The sequence below is a fragment of the Ctenopharyngodon idella genome, chromosome 23 (assembly GCF_019924925.1).
Source record: "Ctenopharyngodon idella isolate HZGC_01 chromosome 23, HZGC01, whole genome shotgun sequence".
NCBI classification, from domain to species: domain Eukaryota; kingdom Metazoa; phylum Chordata; class Actinopteri; order Cypriniformes; family Xenocyprididae; genus Ctenopharyngodon; species Ctenopharyngodon idella.
Window position 1 is genome coordinate 1,026,333 of NC_067242.1, and position 25,192 is coordinate 1,051,524.

Consider the following 25,192-nt stretch of genomic DNA (forward strand, 5'->3'; position numbering starts at 1 on the left):
AGTGTTAATGGGACGTCACCAGCTGTCCGCACAGGTAGATCCAGAGCCCTGCGCCGAGCCATCTGTGCATCCTCCATCATCACTGCCTCTGAACAGAGAAATGAGAGAGAGAGGGGGAAGCTGGGAGAAGACGGTGGCCGTAGCTGGGAAGAAAGAAACGGAAGGAGGGATTAATAGAGAAAAGGATAATGAGAAAGAGTTGTGAGCTCCCGCTGGAATACGGCCAGCTGTCACTCACTGCCCGGTCGGCCACCTGCACTTCTTTCCCACACTCGCTGATATCAAGCGCTTAATCATGTGATGCAATGCAAATCACATTCAGGCTCTGTTAGGCTGATCTAGGATCAGCTCTCCATACTGAACTCATGATGTATTGAGCAGTTCAGCTGTTACGGGTCTGTGCTTTTGACATGATGACTAGAAAGATTTGAACTTTTATGGAGCATTTAAACCATAAGTATTGACTTATGGAAAACTAAAACATTATTTTAAATGTAATATATTGAATAACACACATACAGTTAAAATTGTAATCAAGTGTGCTTCTTTAATGCATGACAAAAGATTATTAAAACATAATGATTTAAAACTTCAAAGTAAAAAAAAAATATATATATATATATATATATATATTACAAAGTGCACTTTCAGTCATGAAATTGTAAAAAGTACAGTTTTTTAAAATATACTATAAGATTTGAAGTACACTAAACTGCACATTCAGTACAATTAAACGCACTTGTTTTACAAAAAGGTAGGAAATACTATAGGAAATCTTCAGACATTCACAATAATGAGAAAATTGTAACTGCCACCCACATTTTCTTCATAAATTGTGAAATGTAGTTTAACCTGTCAGAGCATGAATCATTCAGTGCTTTATGAAGAAACAGAGAGGTGAGAGAAACACTCAAGATGGTGAAACAATTACTAAATGCTGTAGGGCAGCTGCTGTCAGAATTAATTAAATTAAATTATTAATTATTTATCATAACGGTGATAAATGACTCAATCATAACCCTTCTGAAAAAGCAAACAAACAAACAAAAAAGCATCTTAATCAACTGATGCTGGTCTGTTGTTTCAGCAGATAAACGAGCAATGCTGCTCATTATACCTATATATATATATATATATATATATATATATGCCACACAGAACACATTTTTGCTGTTAAAAATGCAAGATTCAGGTCAGTGGAATGACAAAAAACGTGAGATCTTTTCTCTTGAGCGCCGCGTTTTAGAATGCCGGTGTGTCATGCACGAGATATGGCAAGCCAAAAGGGTCAAAATTACGCTATTGATGAATCGCGTTTACATTCAAAACACGTATTTGACGGTGTTGAAGATGGTGTGAACCGGCCCCATCAATCTCTAAAGCACAAGCTCACTGAATTCCGCACTCTCACGAAAACTCCTGTTATAATAAAAAAGTCTTAATTGTACAATGAATTTACATCGTGTTTACCCTTTGTTGGTTAAACTTAACGCTTCTAAAAACATGCTGTAAATAGAAACCTTTGATGTCGGGTATATTCAGCGAGTACTCAGTACCGGTACTGCAGAAAAGCTGGTAACGTTTTTTTTAGTACAAACTGGTACCGGAGTAGTGACAAACTGAGGCACAAACTAACGCGGGGTTAGTTGTAACACACATGGTTTAAATATTTCCACACACGCTAGCATGAAGAAACTTAGCGTATTTACTAGTTGCCATTTCGACAATATATAGAGAAAAAAATTGCGCCAAAATTCAAAAATCTTTGGAAGATATCACTGAACATTTATTTAACAATAGCAAAAGTAAATTTCTTACTTAAGCTAATTTTTCATCTATATTTTTTGTTTTTATTTAAAATGAGACAAATCTGATATTATTTTAATCTCCTGTCTGTTGTTTGGGTAGTTCTTTAATGCTTCACTAACTATCAGAAGACAATAACCAGGGTTAAAATCCAGTTGCACAGATAGGGTTCGTTGTAACACTGCGTTACAATCTGCCCCGCTACTAGAACTACACTATTCTATACAGTTACGATATAACTGGCATAATTAACTTTTTTTTGAATTTCTGTTGATAAAATTTTGGGAAAAAATGTCAATAAGGGCTGAGAGGAAGAACCTGAACATCCAGAAAATATTATTTCAAGAAATGTTCAGCATTTGTACTGTCTCGTCTATTTGTCTGGTGTTCTGTAGAGCTGTGATGGAGGGAGGAGTGTTGAGTTCAGCTCTGTGTTTTTCTGAGTGTCTGGATATGTTTCTTCATCTGTTTGGGTGTATTGTTTTGACCAGTGCTGTATTTTGGAGAGTGTTCCCTGTCAAACTACAAAATTATTTAAATTAGAATTATAAAAAAAAAAAAATAAATAAAATAAAAAAAATTATATGAAAAAAAAAAAATATTGTCTTTTATTGACAAAATATTTTAGTTTGTCACGTATATATTTTTAATAAAGTCAGATAAAATTTTTAGCTGTCATATGGTCATGTTACAATGTGCCCCACCTATGGGGCATGTTGTCACATTTCACTTCCCTTCTTTCGGGGTAAATAAAGAAAAAAGTATACACTGTTTTAATAAAACAAAGCCACATATTTGTACCAGACATGTGTGAAATTAATGTGGAACAAAAGAAATTCCCTGAACCCTAAGTAGATTTACACAAACTGAGAAAATCAAAAAGTGTTAAAAAGAAAAGTGTTTACTCCCCAAAATCAGGTCTCCTTTAGGACCCCAAGCAATTCCATTGGTTCAAATTGCTTTTAATAGGTTCTCTCTTTTGTGCCTGATTCCTACAAAATCATGTTATGATAAATACTGTTTCAGCTACATTATAATGACCATTTACGTCTGTATAAGTTAGCTTATATACTAGCATATAGATAAGCGATTATTATTATTATTTATTAATTAACAGTTAAGAAATTACGTTCAGTTGGTTTTATTATGCATTAATGTGTTTCCTTAAAGGGTTAGTTCACCCAAAAATTTAAATTCTGTCATTAATTACTCACCCTCATGCCGTTCCACACCCGTAAGACCTTCGTTAATCTTCAGAACACAAATTAAGATATTTTTGATGAAATCCGATGGCTCAGTGAGGCCTACATAGCCAGCAATGACATTTCCTCTCTCAAGATCCATTAATGTACTAAAAACATATTTAAATCAGTTCATGTGAGTACAGTGGTTCAACATTAATATTATAAAGCGACGAGAATATTTTTGGTGCGCCAAAAAAACACAAAATAACGACTTATATAGTGATGGCCGATTTCAAAACATGCAGGCCTCACTGAGCCATCGGATTTCATCAAAAATATCTTAATTTGTGTTCTGAAGATGAACGAAGGTCTTACGGGTGTGGAACGACATGAGGGTGAGTAATTAATGACATTATTTTCATTTTTGGGTGAACTAACCCTTTAAGCATTATATAGTAAGCTATATGTGTATTTTGAATTAATATCATTTGTATATACTTAGGATAATCATTAAATGACAGTTTGGGGAGACCTGATTTTGAGGGAGGATCCGATTTGTCATGACACCGGTAGTACCGGTACGTTTCAGAACCATAGTATGACACACTAAGTCATAATTTTAAATTAAAAAGTCAAAATTATAAGATAAAAACTATGACTTTCTTTGTCATAATTATGACTTTCTATGTGACATAAGTCATAATTCTGACTTATGTCATAATTTTGGCTTTTCATCTCATAAAAATGACTTAGTACGTCATCATTTCATAATTTTTATCTCATAGTAATGATTTAGAAAAGCATTTTTTCTTATGTGGCAGAAATGGGCTTCCATAAAATTGCACTATTTACAAACTGACAAAATACTGTTAAACAGAGTCATGGTAATCAAAATACACACATTCATGGAGGCACAACATCACGTCCCTCTGACACTCATGATAAATGTCTCTGAGGCCCCCTTGAGGAACGAATATGTAATTACAGAAGCATGAGTAAACCTCGTCATAAACTGCAGAGATGAGGACCCTTTATAGGGCATATTAGAATTAATTGAACAGTGATAAAAATAAATCAAATATTTATATTATACAGTCTCTTTAAAACAGTGCTCAGGCTTGGTAGAGATTTAAGGGAAGACCAGTGAACGGCTGCTGAATCAGAGGATCACTTCTGATGTTGCCGCTAATGAGATAAAACAGAAAAATAAAGCTGTTTTCAACATTGATAATAATCATAAATGTTTCTTGAGCATCAAATCATCATATTAGAATGATTTCTGAAGGATCATGTGACACTGAAGACTGGAGTAATGATGCTGAAAATTCAGCTTTGATCACAGGAATAAATTACACTTTACTATATATTCACATAGAAAACATTGTAATAATATTTCACTGTTTTTACTGTATTTTTGATCAATTAAACAGTCTTGGTGAGCAGAAGAGACTCTTTCAGAAACATTACCAAATCTCACTGACACTAAATGTTTGAACAGTGGTGTATTAACTATGGATGTTCAGTCAGTTCCTTAATAATAAATAATTCACAAGACCGGGGGATTTTCTTTAATGAATAGAGCTTTGAATAATGATGAATTATTATTGTCCAATGGAAGATATTAAAGAAACAGACACAGACTCACAGCCACGTCTCCCTGATGTTCGCATAATCCGACTCTCTCTGAGGCTAGAAGAGGAAAACAAGACTCAATTATTTATTAAATAGATCAGCTAACCAGTTTTTGCTATTTTAAAGCGTTTTTTTAAAGCATTTTTTCCAAATACAAAAATTAAACATGCAGAAAATATATTATAAGTATTTACCATATTTGATAAGTCACTTTTTTTGGCCAAAGTTGGGCCGGTGGATTTATGACCAGAAGCAGGCAGCTTCAATATTAAGTGGTGTTTTATTATAGTATAAAAGGAGAAATGGAGATCTACCTCAGTGTTTCTCTTGAGTTCAGCCATGATTTCATAAGGTCCTTCTCCAGAAGTACCTCCATATGACTGGAATTTAACACAAAAGAGAAACAGACAATTAATCTAATAAGAGTTTTCTTTGAATTTGTCTGATCTGTTGTTTCTTTGAATGTAGTACAAATATTTATATCCAATATCCAATACTAGTGCTGAATCATTGTGTGAGCGTCATCAGGAACAGATGATGATGATGATGTAATGTCTCTGAACTCACGGGCGAGGATCGGCTCCTGTGCATCGTTATGTACTGACTTTCCTCTTCATTCACAGATGTCAAGCATCCTGAAAGAATAGGTTCAATTTAAAAACAATTGTAGCTATAAACCTATAAAAAAAGTCTATTATGGTTTGCCAGCTAACAAAAAAATATTCTAAGAACATTTTACTAAAGTTCCCATTAAGTTAAGAAAACATTATTACTCTGAACATTCAAAACATTTTTTTAAATCTGTTGGTAACACTTTATAATAACTGCACACTATGAAGAATTAGTTAAGCATTAGTAAACAGTCAATTCATCATTTATAAAGCATTAATAAACATTAATAAGCAGTTTATAAATACATATAAATGCTTTGTTCTTGATTTATAAGCATATCTATAATGAGTTTAATAATTGTATTTTCATACTTTATTAATGATCAATTTATCATTTCTAAATTAAGTATTACATTATTTACAAACCAGTTATTTAGGAGTTGTTCATAAGATCATTTAGGAAGTGTAAGTAAATGATTAATAAACTATTTAAACATACATTTATACATATTATTATTTAGAAATATATTAATAGTTACTCAGTGTGTTAATAAATGCTTTATTAACACATATTCCTGTTGTAATTCATGATTAATTCAGGAAGTTATAAAACATTTAGTAGTTGTCAGTTAACTATTGTTGTGAGCTCATCTAAAGTGAGGACTATTCATGCCTCGTAAAGCTTTATAAAGAAGATTTAAAGGCTCAGTGATCTTCTGCACTGCTGTTCTCTAATGATTTAAAGAGGTAGTTTTGACACTGTGAAATATTTTATTACATTATTAATGTTTTATAAAAATATTATTTGTTGTATTTTGGCACTCCTGTAATCCAGTGTTGGCACTAGTAAAATTTTATTCAGCAATGTTTACACTTTACAGAAATGTATTTTTATATCAGATTGCAAAAGCTTAGTTTCATTTTTCTGCACAGTTATGTTTTCTGGAGGAGTACAGGGATTTTTACTTTCTGTGAAATTGCAGAGGTTTACTTTTAATTTTATATCAAGTTACCCATCGTAAAGTTTAATTTTTTTTCCTTGAAATAAATATTTCTATGTTCTGTATCCTTTAAATCTCCTTTATAAAAGCCTTACGAGGCATGAATAGTGCTCACTTTAGATGAGCTCACAACAATATTTCACTGACAACTACTAAATGTTTTATAACTTCCTGAATTAATCATGAATTACAGCAGGAATATGTGTTAATAAAGCATTTATTAACACACTGAGTAACTATTACTATATGTCTAAATGATAAGATGTATAAATGTATGTTTAAATAGTTTATTAATCATTTACTTACACTTTATAAATAATCTTATGAACCACTGACAACTCCTAAATAACTGGTTTGTAAATAATGTAATACTTAATTTAGAAATGATAAATTGATCATTAATAAAGCATGAAAATACAATTATTAAACACATTATAGATATGCTTATAAATCAAGAACAAAGCATTTATAGGTGTATTTATAAACTGCTTACTAATAATGCTTTATAAATGATGAACTAACTATTTACTAATGCTTAACTAATGCTTCATAGCGTGAGTTATTCTAAAGTTTTCTTGGTTATCTGAATATTCCATTTCTTTAAACATTATGGGAACGTTACTTTTAAATGTTCTCTGAACGTTCTGAAACAAGTAGAAACATTTAAGAAGAACATCCAACTGAAACATTAAAAAATAAAACATGAACGATGATTTATAAATAATGTTTTTGTGCTAAGGTTTTGATAACTTTATGAAAGACTATTAATGTTGCTGGAAGAATGTTTGTTCATAACTTCGAGAGAACATTGCCAGAACGTTCACTGTTAGCTGGGTGGATACTGTGACTTTATGTAACTTACTTTCTTTGCAAAATGTAAGCAGTTTCAGTGCTGAGTAAATGATTATGATCAGGAGAATTTCCAAAACCACAGGCAACAGAAATAAAATAGCCGTCCTAATGCAACAGAATAAAGAAAATATATTAACTTCTGAATAATTGCATCCATACATCAAAATGGCATAATTTCGATGTTAAAATTTTAAAGCTGTTAAGATGTTAAAGCTACAAATGTACTATTGGAAGTTCTCAAACATATATGAAACAATTTCTAGATATTTTTACAAATATTCAAGTTGCTGTTTGCCTCAAAATGAATTGAATATCATGTATTATTTTGAAACCACCTGTATTCAATATATGGAAAAGAGCAGCTTGGACATTATTAACAATATCTCCTTTTGTGTTCTGACAGAGACATTGGGTTTGTGAGTTGATGAAAAGCTAATAAGTAATTCAATCCTAAAATTTAAAATTAAAATAATCAAATAAAACACTATACTTTCAAACAAAGTTTCATTTCAGCTGATGAAAAAGGTTATGAATCGCTACAGTCATATGTATTGAAGCTTGTTTCCGCTACAGAATAAAAAAAAGGATAATTGCGACTTTTTATCTCACAATTCTGAAGTTTTTTCCTCACAAATGCGAGTTTATATCTCACATTTTTTACTTTTTTTCCCCCAGAAGTCACAATTGTGAGTTATAAAGTCAGAATTGTGTGATATAAACTTGCAATTCTGACTTTTTCCTCAGAACTGCAAGTTTATATCTTGCAATTCTGACTTTATAACTTGCAATTGTGAGTTTATATCTCGCAGTTCTGAGAAAAAAAGTCAGAATTGTGAGATAAAAAGTCACAATTACCTTTTTTATTTTTTATTGGCGGAAACAAGCTTCCAGACCATATGAGTTTGGAACCACATGAAGGAGAGTAAATGATTCTGTTAACAGATCAAGTGTTTTTACCTCTTCCGGTAGGTGAGTGTGATCTGATCCGTCTCTGCAGTGACCAGCGCCTGAGTATGATGTACAGTAATATGAACAGGCATCTGCTGGTCGTTTGTTGAGCACCAGTACCAGCCTGTGTTCTCCTTCTTCAGTCCGCTCATGGTCACAGTCATGTGTTTCTGATCAGATCTGATCTCAACCGAGGCTCCATCTAAAGTCCCAAACCTCCCCGTCACGCAGCGATCTGCAAACTTACACCATTTCACATCTCTCTGCCCACGATGATAGCAGGTGACGGTGACGCTACCGTTCTCAGATCCGCTCACGTCCTGATGGTTCACATAAAGACTCGAAGGGCCTAGAAATGCCATAGAAAACATCAGTTTGCCACTCATTTAGCAGTGTGTTAATAATAATAATAATAATAATAATATAGCTGCAAGCTGCAATTATCGGGGTTCAAGCGATTTAACGCCTTTTAGCACATGTGTAAGAAAGGTATAATGTTTTAATTAGCCTGTAACCATCTCGATCATAGATGAAAACGATTATTTACAGTCAAAACAGGTAATTTACCATAGGAAATATATGGTTTATAAAGCTTTTTAACAGTTATTGAGGTTGCGCAAAAGGACTAGTTCACCAAAGTTGGTTTTTGAAATAATCTCCAATATTTAACGAACAATTCGATGGACAGCGGCGGTCCTAGAGGTGAAGTTGCTCACAATGAGAAGTTCTACCATGTGGTATGAATGTCGTGTGTGTGAGCGAAAAATCGTGCAATGCACAATCCTTTACGCACATGAAAAACACGAAGGCGCCCCCAGTGGCCGATTTCTTTCGAATTTTTCACAGGCCTCTAGGGCCATGAGTCAAACAGGCACAGCGAGTTGCTCAAAATTCATTGGCCGATGGCGGCCATGTTTTTTGAGATACGTCAATGTCCTCATAGACAGTCGTGGCACCTCGGACAAAGACACTGCATGCCAAATTTCAAGTCAATCGGACTAATGGTGAAGTAGTTATAGCTGTTTTCATGTTTTTTTCCCCTGTTTTAGCACCACCAAGTGGACAGTTGCCACATCCTTTTTCACACGACCACAGAATGAGCTCTTACATAGGTGTGCCAAATTTGGTGAAAATATCTTATTCTGTTCACGAGTTATAGCCATTTTAGTAAAAGTGGCTCCGCCCACTTCAAACGTTTTGGCGGCCCTTAGAGACCGTGAATTGAAATTTTCAACTGTTTTTCTTGACAATCAGACTCTAGAGAATCTTGCTGCACTGGTTTGGATCCGATCGGGCCAAAAACCTAAGACTAGTTCGCAAAAATAAGTTTTTCAAAAAATCCAAAATACCTGAACATACCTGTTTTATGCTAAGACATTTCTCCTTAGGCCATACATTTTTGGCATAGGCAAAAGGGCTCTTTGAAATTGAGTCAAGAACCCCACTGAGAGTGTGTGAGGGTCTCACCTGCGGTGACATCCAAGAAGAAGCCTGCATGTTTATCAAAACCAGAAGGAATATGAACAGCACACCAGTACTGAGCCGACTCCTGAACATCATCGAAGCGGACAGTGAAGACGTTACGTGACGTGTTGTCAGAGATCAATACCTTTTTGTGATGGTGGTCGAAGGATGCTATATCATTACTCAAAAACCAAATGCCTCCAGCACTCAAGTATTTGTATGAAAATGCATATTTCTGTTCATATAAACAAGGAATTATGACAGACTGTCCTTTCTGAACAGATATTTTCCTGACCGTGGTGACATCTTGAGCCCCTGCAAAAAAGAAATATTATATATATGTATAAAAAAATGAATTGATCCAAAAATCTGTGGCTTTTTATGCTATTATGATTTTTCAAATAAAATTTAAAAACATAGCTATACACATAAATATAGGCCAACATACATTAATAACAGTTTGATCAAAAATAATTTGAATCTTAAATATTTTTTGTATATTTAATGAAGATTTTACTTTTTTTCCCAAATCCTAAAACTTTAAAGGTTCACTATGTAACTTTTTTGTTCAATATTAACAACATTTAAACCAAAATATGTTTTTGTCTTACCCTGATTCACATGGTAAACAAGTATTTATAGATGGTTTTCGGGGGAAACATATGAGTGACATGTGACTCGCCCGTGTGTGTCTCGTCATATCCGTAAATAGAGAACAATTGCTCCGGTGTCATGAGAATCGAGTCCCCCCCAGGAATCGGGTCTCCTTTAGGCCCCAGGCGGTAATGCCTGATCAAAAGTTGTTATCGTGATGTCTTGACTAATTATAACCTATTTCACTATTGTATGATGTTTATTACATTAAGTGCACAAACAATATGCTTGAAATATAAAATGAATGCCTATGTATCGCATAATAAAACAAAAGGAAAACAGATATTGGAAGCAAAAAACATACCTAATATAAGCTAGCAGGCTAATCGGGTAGATGTATGCTATGCTAGTACATAAGCTAACTAAAAAAACAGTAAGAACGAGAAATGCTTGATTTCACAACCTATAGCTTCCTAAGGGGGACTCGATTTCTCACCACACCGGCTGCTTTGACGCGTGTCTGGTGTGGGAGTGGCAGAGGTTAGTTGTCACAACGAGTGCGAAAGGTTGACATGGAGCCACTAAATCTCCAACCTACAGAGAATCACCTGTTTTAAACAAACGCCGAACAGAGGAGAGTCTACTGGCAAAAAGAGCTCATAATGAAACCAGAATCTACATCGGCTTGGCTATTCAGAGATGGTGAGAACTGAGGGATTTGAAATGTTGTAAAAGTGACACAGATGATGGTGTTTTTATTACTCAACAGGTGAGTAAGGTGTTTTATTGAACATATGTATCTCTCTGACAGAGTTCACTGATTGTAAAGCATCATCTATTGTGAAGGATCAATTTATTATGATCGTTGTAGCGCTGTGCTGGAATAGTAACGTCTTCAGCTAGTCAGCTTGAGATCCTTTCCATCTAAACTGGTTATATCTCTTAAAGGGGACCTATTTACAAAATGTAATATAAGTCTCTGGTGTCTCCAGAATGTGTCTATGAAGTTTCAGCTCAAAATACCCCACAGATCATTTATTATAGCTTGTCAAACTTGCCCTTATTTGGGTGTGAGCAAAAACATGCCGTTTTTGTGTGTGTCACTTTAAATGCAAATGAGCTGCTGCTACCGCCCCCTTTCCAGAAGAGGGCGGAGCTTTAACAGCTCAACAACAACAAAGCTGGAGAATCTCACGCAGCCAAAATGAGGATTGTCAGTAACGGTGTTCATTCTTACATTGTTCAAACCGGAGTCGACACTGATGGAGAGACTCAGGAAGAAGTTACAACTTTTAGAATGAAACTGGATGTTTCTGAATGGTTAGTGGATAAATTTATGTAGTTGCTGTGGAGTTGATTCAACTCATCCACTAGCATGTGTCGTCATGTTAATCTTTTGTGTTGAATTGACCCTCGTTTGTGAAGCAGTCCGGTGTAAAATGACGGCATGTCAACAACACTCTACTACAACAACTCTTCCTCTTCTCTAAAGCAGCCCAACATGGCCCCGCCCCCTTTGTTGTGTGTTCTCGGGGGCGGGGTTTATGTAAATTTTAGGGTTAGTGATGTCACCAACCCAGGAAGAAGCTTGTTGTAGTCCCTACCAGCCATTTGTTGTAGTCCTTAAACAGAGAATTCTATAAAAGAAAATATCTCCCTTTGCATTGAACTTTGAGCGTCGTAACTTTGCAGATGTTGTTTATGATCAAACAGCAACATTACACACTAACTAAAGTTAAAAAAGTCAAATCATAATCAATGAGCCCTTTAAGCCTAGTAGTGAATGTTATATGAGAAGTAGGATAATCTCTCTCTCTTTTCATGAGAATGAATCATAGAATGAATCACAGAGCCGAATCACAACCAAAACAATGTTCTTCCACAAAATGCATGCAGTTTTGTTTTTTAACCGCTAGAGGGCCGAAAGTTACATAGTGTATTTTACATAGTTTTGAATCCCATATTTTCAATATAGGGACATCGTGAGCACCTTTAAAAAAAAGAAATATTATTAAATATTAAAATATTGGTAACACTTTACAATAAGGTTCATTAGTTAACATTAGTTAACTATATTAGTTAACATGAACTAATGATGAACTGCACTTCTACAGCATTTATTCATCTTTGTTAATTTTTTATTTCATCATTTACTAATACATTATTAAAATCTTGTTAACATGAGTTAATGCACTGTGAACTAACATAAACAAACAATGAACTGTATTTTTATTAACTAACGTTAACGAAGATATACAGTAACAAATGTATTGCTCCTGGTTAGTTAATACATTAACTAATGTTTAACTAATTAACCTTATTGTAAAGTTTTGCCAAAATATTGAATCAATCTAAAAGTCTGTGTCTTTTTATTTTAATTGTTCCTTACTTAATACACATTTTATTTCAAATTATATTAACATGAATGTACATAAAAAATAAAAGTTTGATCCAAAAATAGTAACAAATCTTAATTATTTCTTAAGTTTTTTTTTCAAATCCTAAAACTTAAATTTCTTTTTGAATTTTCAATATAGTCTCAGACTTTTAGACCCTACTGTAGTCTCTTTATGCCAATATCATAGTTAATATTCATGACTTTATAAATTGTAGTTTATTTGCAAATCTTTAGATTATTCAAGAAAATGATTCATATTTTGACAGGACAATAAAAGAAGTGTGACGAAGCATACGGATGCTGGTGTTATTCGTCTCACCTGAGAGATTCGTGAAGATGCAGATGAAGAGAAGACAGCCTAGATCCATTGTTGTCTCATTGTGAAGATGTTTGCATGTGAAAATCTTCTCCCATCTCTAGTTCCTCTTTTTCTGCAACACTCCACCACTATTTTGCAAGAGTATTTGTGGATAGTGTGACGAAACTAATTATTTATTTATAACAGTCAGGTGATACATTCCCCCGAAGCAAGAACAGAAGGATTTGTTTGTTGAAAGACCAGCTATTGACATTTTCTCTACAAAAGTCTTTAAAAGGCATGACAAAAAACAAGAAATAAGCACTATGTTACACCCACAGTTTTTCCACTTGATGAAAATAAAGCCACAGACCCTGGCGTTGCATTACTCCTCACACAGGTCAAGCACAAACTGAAACGGTGAAAAAATAAAGATCCTGTACAGAGAAGACGACACTGAGAGACAGAATGAACTAAAACAGACAGAGAACAATACATTTATGTTAAAATTCTGGGTTTGAGTGTTATGTTCCAGGTGAAATTGACCCTTATTAGATTTAATACAATTCAAAAATCGCATTATGGGGGGAAAAGAAATAAAAATCAGGTAAAACAGTAAACCTTTAACATTAATACTTTCTTACACATTACTAAAAAAGTAAACATGAGAACATATGGTTTATAAAACAGCATTGAACAACATTTTTATTTGTTTTTCACAAAATGGGAATATTGTATTTTATTTTATTTTTTATTTTCCTGAGCTCAAACAGTAGAGCTCGCAACGCTCGATTCCCAGCAAAATTCACATGCGTGACCTGATAACCATTACTTCACATCACAGTCGTAATATAAATTTCATACACATTCCACAACATTATAAAACATTATAAAAAGTCTGATTATATAACTATTTCACTTTTCTGACCATAGATTCATATATGTTTTTATTATCCATCACAGTCATCTACAACAACACATGAGGACACGACCACAGAGACAAAAACACAACAAAAAAAGAGTTAGGTTGACATGAACTCATATTAATACACTGTAAACGAATATATATACTTTCATTACTGTATCAAAAAAGTACCTGCATGTTTTGTTTAATTCCAGTCATGATTTCATAAAGATTTTCAGCCTCGCTGTTTTTCTCATTTTCCTATTAAAATAAAATGTGTAAATAAATTAACAACAACAACAACACTTCATAGTGCAAGCAGATTAATGCACCAAACATTAATCTTTAATTATCACTAATCATTAAAAACATAAAAAAATCACCTGAATGTTTTGTTTAGTTCCAGACATGATTTCATAGAGACTGTCACATGTTGCCTCCTCGTTTTTCTCATTACCCTATTAAAAATAAAATTAATAAATAAATTAATAAGTTTATTAACAACAAACTTATAACAACAGTTTATTATGGAAGCCCGTTTCCGCCACTAAATAAAAAAATAAAAACGGTAATTGCAACTTTTTTCTCACAATTGTGAGAAAAAAAGTCAGAATTGTGAGATATAAACTCGCAATTGCATGATATTCTGAGATCGCAATTACTGTTTTTATTTTTTTATTTAGTGTCGTAAACGGGCTTCCATAGTTTATAGTAAGCAAATTAATGCTATAAATGTCATAAAAAAGGACCTGAATGTTTTGTTTAATTCCAGACTCTTCATAGAGATTTTCACACGTAACCTGATCATTTCCCTATAAAAAATGAATTAATCATAATAGTAATGAATAGTGATCAAAAGCTGTGATTTTCCAACAGCCATGCATTACAAACATTACTGTGAATGTGAAAGTTGTGCTTCGGACGAACAGTCACTTACTTTGGGCAAGTGATGATTGTTCATGCCTTCAGAAGGATTTGACATTTCAACTCTTTGTTCTGCAGATACACACACATGTAATAATGTACATATGCTGCTAGTTATTTCTCCGTCTGACTGAATAACTGAATCACTTACTTCTTTTGTAGTTTACTTTGATCAGTATCACCGCTGCGCAGACGATTACGGGCAGCATCACCCCCAGAATGACGAGCCACGGGACGCGCTTCAGCACAGGACTGAGTTTGGATGAATCAAGTGAGGTCAACTAATGTCTCGTGAGTATTTTGAATAAATGTGTACAGATGTGTAGCTTACTTCTCTTGAACGGATGCTGTGGTGTGACCTGTATACTGAACAGGGTCTCGTCTTGTATATGGGGCCTTCCTCACGGTAATATAAACCGGCATCTGTGATTCTCCATCAGAGCAGGAGTACCATCCTCCGTCCTCTGTCTTCAGCTCGCGCAAGGTCACATTCAGAGCATCACCACTGACATACACTACAGTTTTATTTGAGGTTCCTTCATTTGTCTGAACACAAGAGCCTCCGATCTGACACCACTGTGACGCCCCGTGACAGACGACGACAGCGTTCCCACCCTCATATCCTGACACGTATTGACTGGAGACATGGAGTCTGGGTTTATCTAAACATTTCACACAACACGTCAAAGACAAATGCATTTGTTTTTCTTGCTAATTTATGTCTAAATTTGTACATCCTGGAATATGAGAACTATGGAAGCTTATTTGGGCCACAGAATAAAAAAATAAAAAAAAGGTAATTGCGACTTTTCATCTCACAATTCTGACTTTTTATCTTGCAACTACGAGTATATATCTTGCAATTCTGACTTTATTCTCAGAGTTGTGAGATTTAAACATGCCATTACAAGTTATAAAGTCCAAACTGCAAGATATAAACTTGCAAATGCGAGAAAAAAGTCAGAATTGCAAGATTTAAACTCGACATTACGAGAAAAAAAACATTTGTGATATAAAGTCGCAATTGCGAGAAAGTCAGAATTGCGAGATTTGAACTCAACATTGCAAAAAAAAAATTCAGAATTGCGAGATATAAAGTCGCAGTTACGAGAAAGTAAGAATTGCGAGATAAAAACGCAACATTGCGAGAAACAAGTCTTTTTTAAGAACTGTGAGATATAAATTTGTAATTGTGAGATTATGAATTTATTACAAGATTTTAGAAGTTTTTATCTCGCAATTGCAAGAATAAGTCAGAATTGCAAGATATAAACACAATTGTGAGAAAAAAAGAATTGCGAGATTAAAAGTTACAATTACTACTTTTTATTATTCTGTGGCCGGAAACAAGCTTCCATCAGAAACGACTGGATTGGTTTAGAATGCAAAACAAAATAAATGATACCTTTTATAACCTCCAAGTAAAGTCTTGCGGCAGGATCAGATCCAGGTATGCTGATCCCACACCAGTATTTGCCAGTGTCTCTCATGTCAGCGTTCTTCAACGTTACCGTAAAAATTGTTTCTGTTTGGTTATCCACAAAAGACATTCTGTCGTGTATTACAGGTCTACTGAAGTACCAAGAACTTCCAGAACTCATATATTTTATGTTACTAACATATTTCTGATCATATAAACAAGGGATTATGATAGTTTGATGTTGTTGAACAGATATTTTACTGACTGTATGAATGTCTTGAGTTCCTGCAGAAAGAAAAATGATTAATAATAATAATAATATTAATAATAATAATAATAATAACAAAAAGGATAATTCCACTAAAGATTTTATTAAAGATGAAGTGTAACATTAAATATTAGCAAATGTTAGGCTTACAATGCCTTGTTTCAGAATTTATGAGCTCATCTCAGTATACATATTCCACCGATCAGGCATAACATTATGACCACCTTCCTAATATTGTGTTGGTTCCCCTTTTGCTGCCAAAACAGCCCTGACCCGTCGAGGCATGGACTCCTCTAGACCCCTGAAGGTGTGCTGTGGTATCTGCACCAAGATGTTAGCAGCAGATCCTTTAAGTCCTGTAAGTTGCGAGGTTGGAGCCTCCATGGATCGGACTTGTTTGTTCAGCACATCCCACAGATGCTCGATTGGATTGAGATCTGGGGAATTTGGAGGCCAAGTCAACACCTCAAACTCGTTGTTGTGCTCCTCAAACCATTCCTGAACCATTTCTGCTTTGTGGCAGGAGCATTATCCTGCTGAAAGAGGCCACAGCCACCAGGGAATACCGTTTCCATGAAAGGGTGTACATGGTCTCAACAATGCTTAGGTAGGTGGTACGTGTCAAAGTAACATCCACATGGATGGCAGGACCCAAGGTTTCCCAGCAGAACATTGCCCAAAGCATCACACTGCCTTCGCCGGCTCGTCTTCTTCCCATAGTGCATCCTGGTGCCATGTGTTCCCCAGGTAAGAGACGCACACGCACCCGACCATCCACGTGATGTAAAAGAAAACGTGATTCATCAGACCAGGACACCTTCTTCCATTGCTCCGTGGTCCAGTTCTGATGCTCACGTGTCCACTGTTGGCTCTTTCGGTGGTGGACAGGGGTCAGCATGGGCACCCTGACTGGTCTGCAGCTCCATACACAACAAACTGTGATGCACTGTGTATTCTGACACCTTTCTATCAGAACCAGCATTAACTTCTTGAGCAATTTGAGCTACAGTAGCTCGTCTGTTGCATCGGACCACACGGGCCAGCCTTCACTGAGCCTCGGCCGCCCATGACCCTGTCTCCGGTTCACCACTGTTCCTTCCTTGGAGCACTTTTGATAGATACTGACCACTGCAGACCGGGAACACCCCACAAGAGCTGCAGTTTTGGAGATGCTCTGACCCAGTCGTCTAGCCATCACAGTTTAGCCCTTGTCAAAATCCTTACACTTGACCATTTTTCCTGCTTCTAACACATCAACTTTGAGGGGAAAAAGTTCTCATATATCCCACACACTAACAGAGATAATCAGTGTTATTCACTTCACCTGTCAGTGGTCATAATGTTATACCTGATTGGTGTATATTCTCATTGTTCTTAAAAACAGATGCTGCTTTACCAACTGTGAAACAACTCCAAATGATTCACTAAGAACGAATCAAACTGAGTCACACATCAGAATTAAACCCGAACTGACTCAAAAGAATGAACAATTTGTAAATGAATTATTGGCATTGCGTGCTTTGATTTTACTGACAGAAAGGGACACAGATCAAAATTGTCTGAAGTTTGTCGGACTGCAGCATAGGCTATATATGTTGATGAATCAACCATCGCTGAAATAACCAAAATAAAATATATGTTACGTTTTCTTTGGTTTCAACTGAAAACACAGTCATGTATTACAGCAGATAAAATATACATGACCAACATTAACGCTGCTTGAATATGAAAAATATTTTTGTTTCACAACAGCTAAATTGCAGAATAATTGTGCTCAATCGCTTATTACACACTATATCAGCACTGACTTCAACACCTGTTCCCAAAATCACAGACAGACAGCATAATTGAGTTTTTGTCATACCTGAAGAGTGTTTGACGAGGAACATAACTAGTAGAGTCGCCATCATCATGCTGGCAGAGTGAGAATGAGCCGATCTTAGCAGGACTATATTTATTTCACCCTAAAGAGGGCACAGCGTTTGTGAGCGCTCATGCACTGCAGTCCACATGCAAACATATCATGCACTTAACACATTCTCTAGTACATAATAATAGTTCATTTTAACACTGAATGCTAAATTAAATGGAGAAAAAAAAGTATAATGCAAGCCAATATGCTTATATTTGACATGATTTGCATGAGCTGTTTCTGTATCTTCTTCCTGTACCACACTAAAGTAACCTTTGCTAGTGTTCATAAGAGCTGCATCTATGACAACATCCTGCTGCAGATCTGACCTGAGATAATATTGTTTTTTAATTATAGAAGTGTTGCAGATAAGATGTTGAAACACTCAGACCTGCAAACTCACAAGCAGTGAAAAAGGTGGCATGTTTCCGAATTAAAACCTTGTAGAGGGGTCTGGGGTGTATCGTCCCCCAGTGGAAATTTTTTTTTGTGTGCTTTTATCATGTAAATGGAGCATTCTAGTGCACTCTGACAAGAACATAAATAGCAAATAAATAAAAGAAAAGAAAACAACATTAGCTTCAAGAAAACATTTATTGACACTAGGGCATGGGCATTGATTTCACTATTTGATACGATTTCGATTCACAAGCTTGCGATTCTATTCAAATTGATTCAATATTGATTAATTTGGGGCTTATCAGGCACAATAGGACATTTTCTCAAAGAAAAGATATCTCTCAATTAATGCTGTAAACTCTGGGAACCCCAGTTGGTACATTATAATATTAAAGGTTAAAGCGGACCTATTATGCCCCTTTCACAAGATGTAATATAAGTCTCTGGTGTCTCCAGAATGTGTCTGTGAAGTTTCAGCTCAAAATACCACACAGATCATTTATTATAGCTTGTCAAATTTGCCCCTATTTGGGTGTGAGCAAAAACACGCCGTTTTTGTGTGTGTCCCTTTAAATGCAAATTAGCTGCTGCTCCCGCCCCCCTTTCCAGAAGAGGGCGGAGCTTTAACAGCTCGCGCTTTGGTCGCTCAACAACAACAAAGCTGGAGAATCTCACGCAGCCAAAATGAGGATTGTCAGTAACGGTGTTCAGCCTTACATTGTTCAAACCGGAGTCGACACTGATGGAGAGACTCAGGAAGAAGTTACAACTTTTAGAATGAAACTGGACGTTTCTGAATGGTTAGTGGATAAATTTATGTTGATTCAACTCATCGACTAGCATGTGCCGTCATGTTAATTTTTTGTGCAAATCCAGTGTTGAATTGACCCTCGTTTGTGAAGCAGTCCGGTGTAAAATGACGGCATGTCAACAACACTCTACTACAACAACTCTTCCTCTTCTCTAAAGCAGCTCAACATGGCCCCGCCCCCTTTGTTGTGTGTTCTCAGGGGCGGGGTTTATGTAAATTCTGGGGTTTGTGATGTCACCAACCCGAGAAGAAGTTTGTTGTAGTCCCTACCAGCCGTTTGTTGTAGTCCTTAAACAGAGAATTCTGTAAAAGAAAATATCTCCCTTTGCATTGAACTTTGAGCGTCGTAACTTTGCAGATGTTTATTGAGAGGAAAGTGCGCAGCACATATTTATATATTCATCTAAACGTCGCTCTCAGAAGCGTGGACGGCACCTGGATGTTTGTTACCAGTATATTGCTGCAAAGCTATTTACAACTACTTTTTACTTCTAAGCAAAGAACGAAAGAGAACTTGGGAGTATATTGGGTCACTGAACGTCTCTTGTATGTTACGTGTGCATGGGCGCAAGAAGTACGTTGCTGCTGCAGTTCACTTACTGGCCACCGGTGTCGCTAATAACAAGGGTTTCTGATACATATAACCTCTTTAAAGTCATGAAAGTGAAGTTGTGCTTATCTTTTCTTCTCTATCGTGTCATATATCTGAGTGAAATGGCTTCTCAAACAAGAACAAATGTAGGGCGGGGCTTGATTTTGTCCGTGGGGAATTGATTGGATGTTTGCGGTTTGCTATTGGTGGATCTCATGCGAGTGACAGGTTGCCCCGCCCTCGTCATCAGAGAAGAGAAGAGATGCTGCAAGAGGGAGGGGAAGTTATTCTGATTCAAGATTACCAGGAACATGAATTTAACACAATAATGATGATGTCTGGTTGTGTCGGTCCGACCAACTTTCGAACAGCGTTTTTAAAATATCGCTTACCCCACCTTTAATGGACTAATCTTCATACATCAGAACATTTGAGGAACCAGTCAAACCCAAATACAGGTTTCACACACAATTGATCTAAACTCATAATTCTTACATTTTCTTCTTTCATAACTAACTCAAAATCTTCTCCCAACAGACGTGACCAAGAAACTGTGCATGAATGCAACTACAGCACTTAACCTCAGGTGAGTCGAGCCTGTCATTCAGCTGCTTTAAATTGCTTTTGATGAGTAACTTCCAGCTAATGTCAAGTACATCTTTGTTGTATTTTCTACACAGTGTTATCTTGGTTTTGTCTAAAAGGTCCAGCCTCTCTATTGGTCACACTGTGGTGGCATTTTCTCGACAACTAACATTCACTTCCTCTTTTGGCCATGCCACCTCAGTACTCTTAACCCACATATGGTCTGTTCATAAAGATCTTGTGCACTAGTCTAAAAATGACATGCATCGCACAGCCAAGAGAACAGGAAGTGGACTTTTTGCTTCAAACCCCATGAAACATTAACTTTAAACATCACATTCACATGATATACAGCTGAGTAGAAATAGATATATACAGTGGGTACGGAAAGTATTCAGACCCCCTTAAATTTTTCACTCTTTGTTATATTGCAGCCATTTGCTAAAATCATTTAAGTTCATTTTTTTTCCTCATTAATGTACACACAGCACCCCATATTGACAGAAAAACACAGAATTGTTGACATTTTTGCAGATTTATTAAAAAAGAGAAACTGAAATATCACATGGTCCTAAGTATTTAGACCCTTTGCTGTGACACTCATATATTTAACTCAGGTGCTGTCCATTTCTTCTGATCATCCTTGAGATGGTTCTACACCTTCATTTGAGTCCAGCTGTGTTTGATTAGGAAAGCCACACACCTGTCTATATAAGACCTTACAGCTCACAGTGCATGTCAGAGCAAATGAGAATCATGAGGTCAAAGGAACTGCCTGAAGAGCTCAGAGACAGAATTGTGGCAAGGCACAGATCTGGCCAAGGTTACAAAAAAATTTCTGCTGCACTTAAGGTTCCTAAGAGCACAGTGGCCTCCATAATCCTTAAATGGAAGACGTTTGGGACGACCAGAGCCCTTCCTAGAGCTGGCTGTCCGGCCAAACTGAGCTATCGGGGGAGAAGAGCCTTGGTGAGAGAGGTAAAGAAGAACCCAAAGATCACTGTGGCTGAGCTCCAGAGATGCAGTCGGGAGATGGGAGAAAGTTGTAGAAAGTCAACCATCACTGCAGCCCTCCACCAGTCGGGGCTTTATGGCAGAGTGGCCCGACGGAAGCCTCTCCTCAGTGCAAGTGAAAAAACACCTGAAGGACTCCAAGATGGTGAGAAATAAGATTCTCTGGTCTGATGAGACCAAGATAGAACTTTTTGGCCTTAATTCTAAGCGGTATGTGTGGAGAAAACCAGGCACTGCTCATCACCTGTCCAATACAGTCCCAACAGTGAAGCATGGTGGTGGCAGCATCATGCTGTGGGGGTGTTTTTCAGCTGCAGGGACAGGATGACTGGTTGCAATCGAGGGAAAGATGAATGCGGCCAAGTACAGGGATATCCTGGACGAAAACCTTCTCCAGAGTGCTCAGGACCTCAGACTGGGCCGAAGGTTTACCTTCCAACAAGACAATGACCCTAAGCACACAGCTAAAATAACGAAGGAGTGGCTTCACAACAACTCTGTGACTGTTCTTGAATGGCCCAGCCAGAGCCCTGACTTAAACCCAATTGAGCATCTCTGGAGAGACCTAAAAATGGCTGTCCACCAACGTTTACCATCCAACCTGACAGAACTGGAGAGGATCTGCAAGGAGGAATGGCAGAGGATCCCCAAATCCAGGTGTGAAAAACTTGTTGCATCTTTCCCAAAAAGACTCATGGCTGTATTAGATCAAAAGGGTGCTTCTACTAAATACTGAGCAAAGGGTCTGAATACTTAGGACCATGTGATATTTTAGTTTTTCTTTTTTAATAAATCTGCAAAAATGTCAACAATTCTGTGTTTTTCTGTCAATATGGGGTGCTGTGTGTACATTAATGAGGAAAAAAAATGAACTTAAATGATTTTAGCAAATGGCTGCAATATAACAAAGAGTGAACAATTTAAGGGGGTCTGAATACTTTCCGTACCCACTGTATATCTCCAAAACATTGGTCAAACATTTAACCCAACCGCTGGGTTAAAACAATCCAGTCGCTGGGTTTGTACATTTTCAACCCAACTTGGGTTGTTTTTAACACTTTTCTTTGTTTAAAAGCAGCTTCGAAGGCTTTTATTTTGCCAGGTGTCTGACATTTCTCAACGTCTGTTCTCTCAGTGATCTGACGGCTTTAGAAAAAGAACAAAAATGTTCACATGACACACATTTAAAGCACATAAACATCCCTGAGCTATAACTGACACAACAAGGCTGCAAGGTACTTGATATTTAGTATATTATATAATATTTAGTATTTGATATTTAATATTTAGATATTCAGCATTAAAAACTCTTTAACACATATAAAAGAAGGCAATATTTAAAATAACAAGCTGAGGTGAGAGACAGTAAAACTCTTTTACTCTGAGCTTCTTTAAGCTGCTATTTCTCGGCAGCACTCGCTCTGTTGAGCACAAAAGCAAGAATATGAACTGATAATTTCACATTAATTGTATTAAATAAGTAATGTATAAATATGACTGATTTTGCACAGCACGATCATTATCAACTTAATAATGGCTATCTGTCACTCGAGCTGCAAGAGGAAAGAATCAATGAGAAATTCATACAAATGTGGGTTTAATTTATGTTTTTCATACATTTGTTACTTCTGGTTAATTAAGTAACATCACAATTAGACTTTATTATTGAATTTTATTAGTTTTGTGCATTAATAATAGATAACTACACAGCAGATTATTTGATTATAAGATTTTATATTTCTCTGATTCTCTTTAAAATCAGTTTTAATAGAACCATTAATACTAAAAATTAAAATGAATAAAAACTAAATAGCCTTTAAAAAATAGAAATGTCAAAAACACAACAAAAAAATTACTAATCGATTCAATTTTAAATGCCTAAAAGGTTTAAAAGTAACACCAGCGATTTCAAACCGCGTTTTTTTTTTTTTTTTTTCACTGCGGTTTTAAAGAGAAAGTACTCAGCAATGGTGTTGGTTTGTCTTAAAGCATATTAAAAAAACCACATAGACATATAAACAGCATTAAAAACTTGATTTTAACCACAGGGGGACTTTAAGACAAAATAAAAGCTTAAAAGCTATAGATTGAAGGTTATATAGAATTGTATTGATGTAGCTTGAAACTCAGAGTGAGTTGCAGAAATTCTGGTCTTGATTTAGAGATTTTATAAGATTATTCAACATCCTGTGCATTTTGGGATGTTGGTTGATGGTTGGAAACCACTTTAATGGTCAATCTAATCATAGTAGTTATTAAAAACACATTCCTGACTCAAAACGCAAACAAACACATTCTTACTGTGGAGTTTGAGCAGATGCGAAGGTTCCTGTGGATTTCACAGAGCTGGTCTACCTGAGGGATGATTCAGAGTTGAACTGAGGCGAACAGTAAGGAAGCGTTCAGTGTAAATGTGAAGTTTGAGGTCATCTCGAGTGTAGCGGTGGTGGTTTATGTTCTCACAGACAGTGATGTAAACAGGCATTTGTAGTTCCTTCACTGAGCACCAGTACTATCCTATGTTCTTCATCTTCAATCACTAACCCTTTATCACGCCTGATCTCCACAGACGCCTCGTCCAAGGTCCAACATGCTTCTTCCACACACTCTCCTATAAAGCTTACACCGTTTTATGCCAGTTTTTCTCAGCAAATGAGACAGTAACACTACCGCCTCAAAACCAGTCAACATCTGATCTCCAATGTACAGACCAGCAATAGCTAAAATGACAAAGAAAGAGCAAGCAGATACGACTATTTCCATTGACTTTGAATAAAATAAGTCATTTAAAATGATTAAAAAGTTTTGGTTGATTTCACCTGCTGTGACCTTTAAGTTGAAGCTGCTGTATTTCTAACATCAATCACACACCAGTACGCGCCGCTCTCTCTCATGAATATTCCTCATGTCAATAATCAGAATGTTAGTGGTTCTGTTATCTGAAATGGCCTCATGTTTGTTTCTCCCGTCTGAGAACTCAACATACGAACAGCACTCAGAAATTGTACAATATTTGCATGAATATGATTATACCAACAAGGGATGATGATAGATTTTACTTCTTGGACAGACACTTTACTGACGGTAAGGACTTTGTTTAAAAATGACTATATGTCTGGCTTAAAATTAACCCAAAATTAAAAATTAGACACATAATTACTAGAGGAAACAAGCGCTTTGGGTTTAAGAAAAGCACATTGTAAATAAAATGTATTATTATTAAAAGGTGAACATTTATTAATAAGCAATTTATGTATTGAATCAGTTTTAACTGGTTTACAAATCATACTGAATAATTCTTGTAGAAATTGTTTTACAAAGACTGATATGGTTCACAAATTTTGGTCTGTTCATCACACAAAGCAACTGTATGACTTCACAAACGTGAATATAAACTGAGTGGAAAATTGTCATTTTGTGTTAGATGGAAAAATTCACAGGTTTGAAACTAAATGAGGTTAAATAATGAGAGACTCAGCCATTTTTGGGTGAACTGTTCCTTTAAAACATTATTTAAAAAACATGCTACATCATTTTAATCAATAAATGCTATTTTTAGACCCCAGATTTACTCG

General features: G+C 35.9%; 1 protein-coding gene across 3 annotated transcripts; it reads right to left on the reverse strand.

Annotated features, from left to right (window-relative positions):
- Window positions 1-527: 527 nt before the first annotated feature.
- On the reverse strand, window positions 528-24,042 carry si:ch1073-59l16.1 (polymeric immunoglobulin receptor). Of its 3 annotated transcripts, XM_051882903.1 has the most exons (19): window positions 23,919-24,033; window positions 18,169-18,268; window positions 16,302-16,321; window positions 16,022-16,141; window positions 14,948-15,278; window positions 14,768-14,868; window positions 14,630-14,688; window positions 14,442-14,504; window positions 14,076-14,150; window positions 13,885-13,953; window positions 12,810-13,755; window positions 12,038-12,082; window positions 9,502-9,813; window positions 8,044-8,383; window positions 7,097-7,191; window positions 5,190-5,257; window positions 4,937-5,002; window positions 4,636-4,679; window positions 528-4,175 (listed from the first exon to the last, which is right to left on the reverse strand). In XM_051882903.1, the coding sequence occupies exons 11-19, from the start codon at window positions 12,856-12,858 to the stop codon at window positions 4,103-4,105; spliced, it is 1,092 nt and encodes a 363-aa protein (XP_051738863.1). In that variant the 5' UTR covers window positions 12,859-13,755; window positions 13,885-13,953; window positions 14,076-14,150; window positions 14,442-14,504; window positions 14,630-14,688; window positions 14,768-14,868; window positions 14,948-15,278; window positions 16,022-16,141; window positions 16,302-16,321; window positions 18,169-18,268; window positions 23,919-24,033; the 3' UTR covers window positions 528-4,102. The 3 variants fall into 3 exon arrangements, with proteins under 3 accessions (XP_051738863.1, XP_051738865.1, XP_051738862.1); XM_051882905.1 differs by lacking the exon at window positions 12,038-12,082 and having other exon boundaries at window positions 16,022-16,321; window positions 23,919-24,027; XM_051882902.1 differs by lacking the exons at window positions 528-4,175; window positions 4,636-4,679; window positions 4,937-5,002; ... (3 more) ...; window positions 9,502-9,813; window positions 12,038-12,082 and having other exon boundaries at window positions 12,882-13,755; window positions 16,022-16,321; window positions 23,919-24,042.
- Between the last annotated feature and the right edge of the window lie 1,150 nt (window positions 24,043-25,192).

What these genes read in the sequence shown, in the direction of transcription:
- si:ch1073-59l16.1 (XM_051882902.1), bottom strand. Translation starts at nt 18,217, where the DNA reads ATGATGATGGCGACTCTACTAGTTATGTTCCTCGTCAAACACTCTTCA. An exon ending in CCTCGTCAAACACTCTTCAG is followed by an intron (nt 16,322 to 18,168) that starts GTATGACAAAAA and finishes TTCTTTCTGCAG; the next exon opens with GAACTCAAGACATTCATACA. An exon ending in GAATTAAACAAAACATGCAG is followed by an intron (nt 13,756 to 13,884) that starts GTACTTTTTTGA and finishes GTGTTGTTGTAG; the next exon opens with ATGACTGTGATGGATAATAA.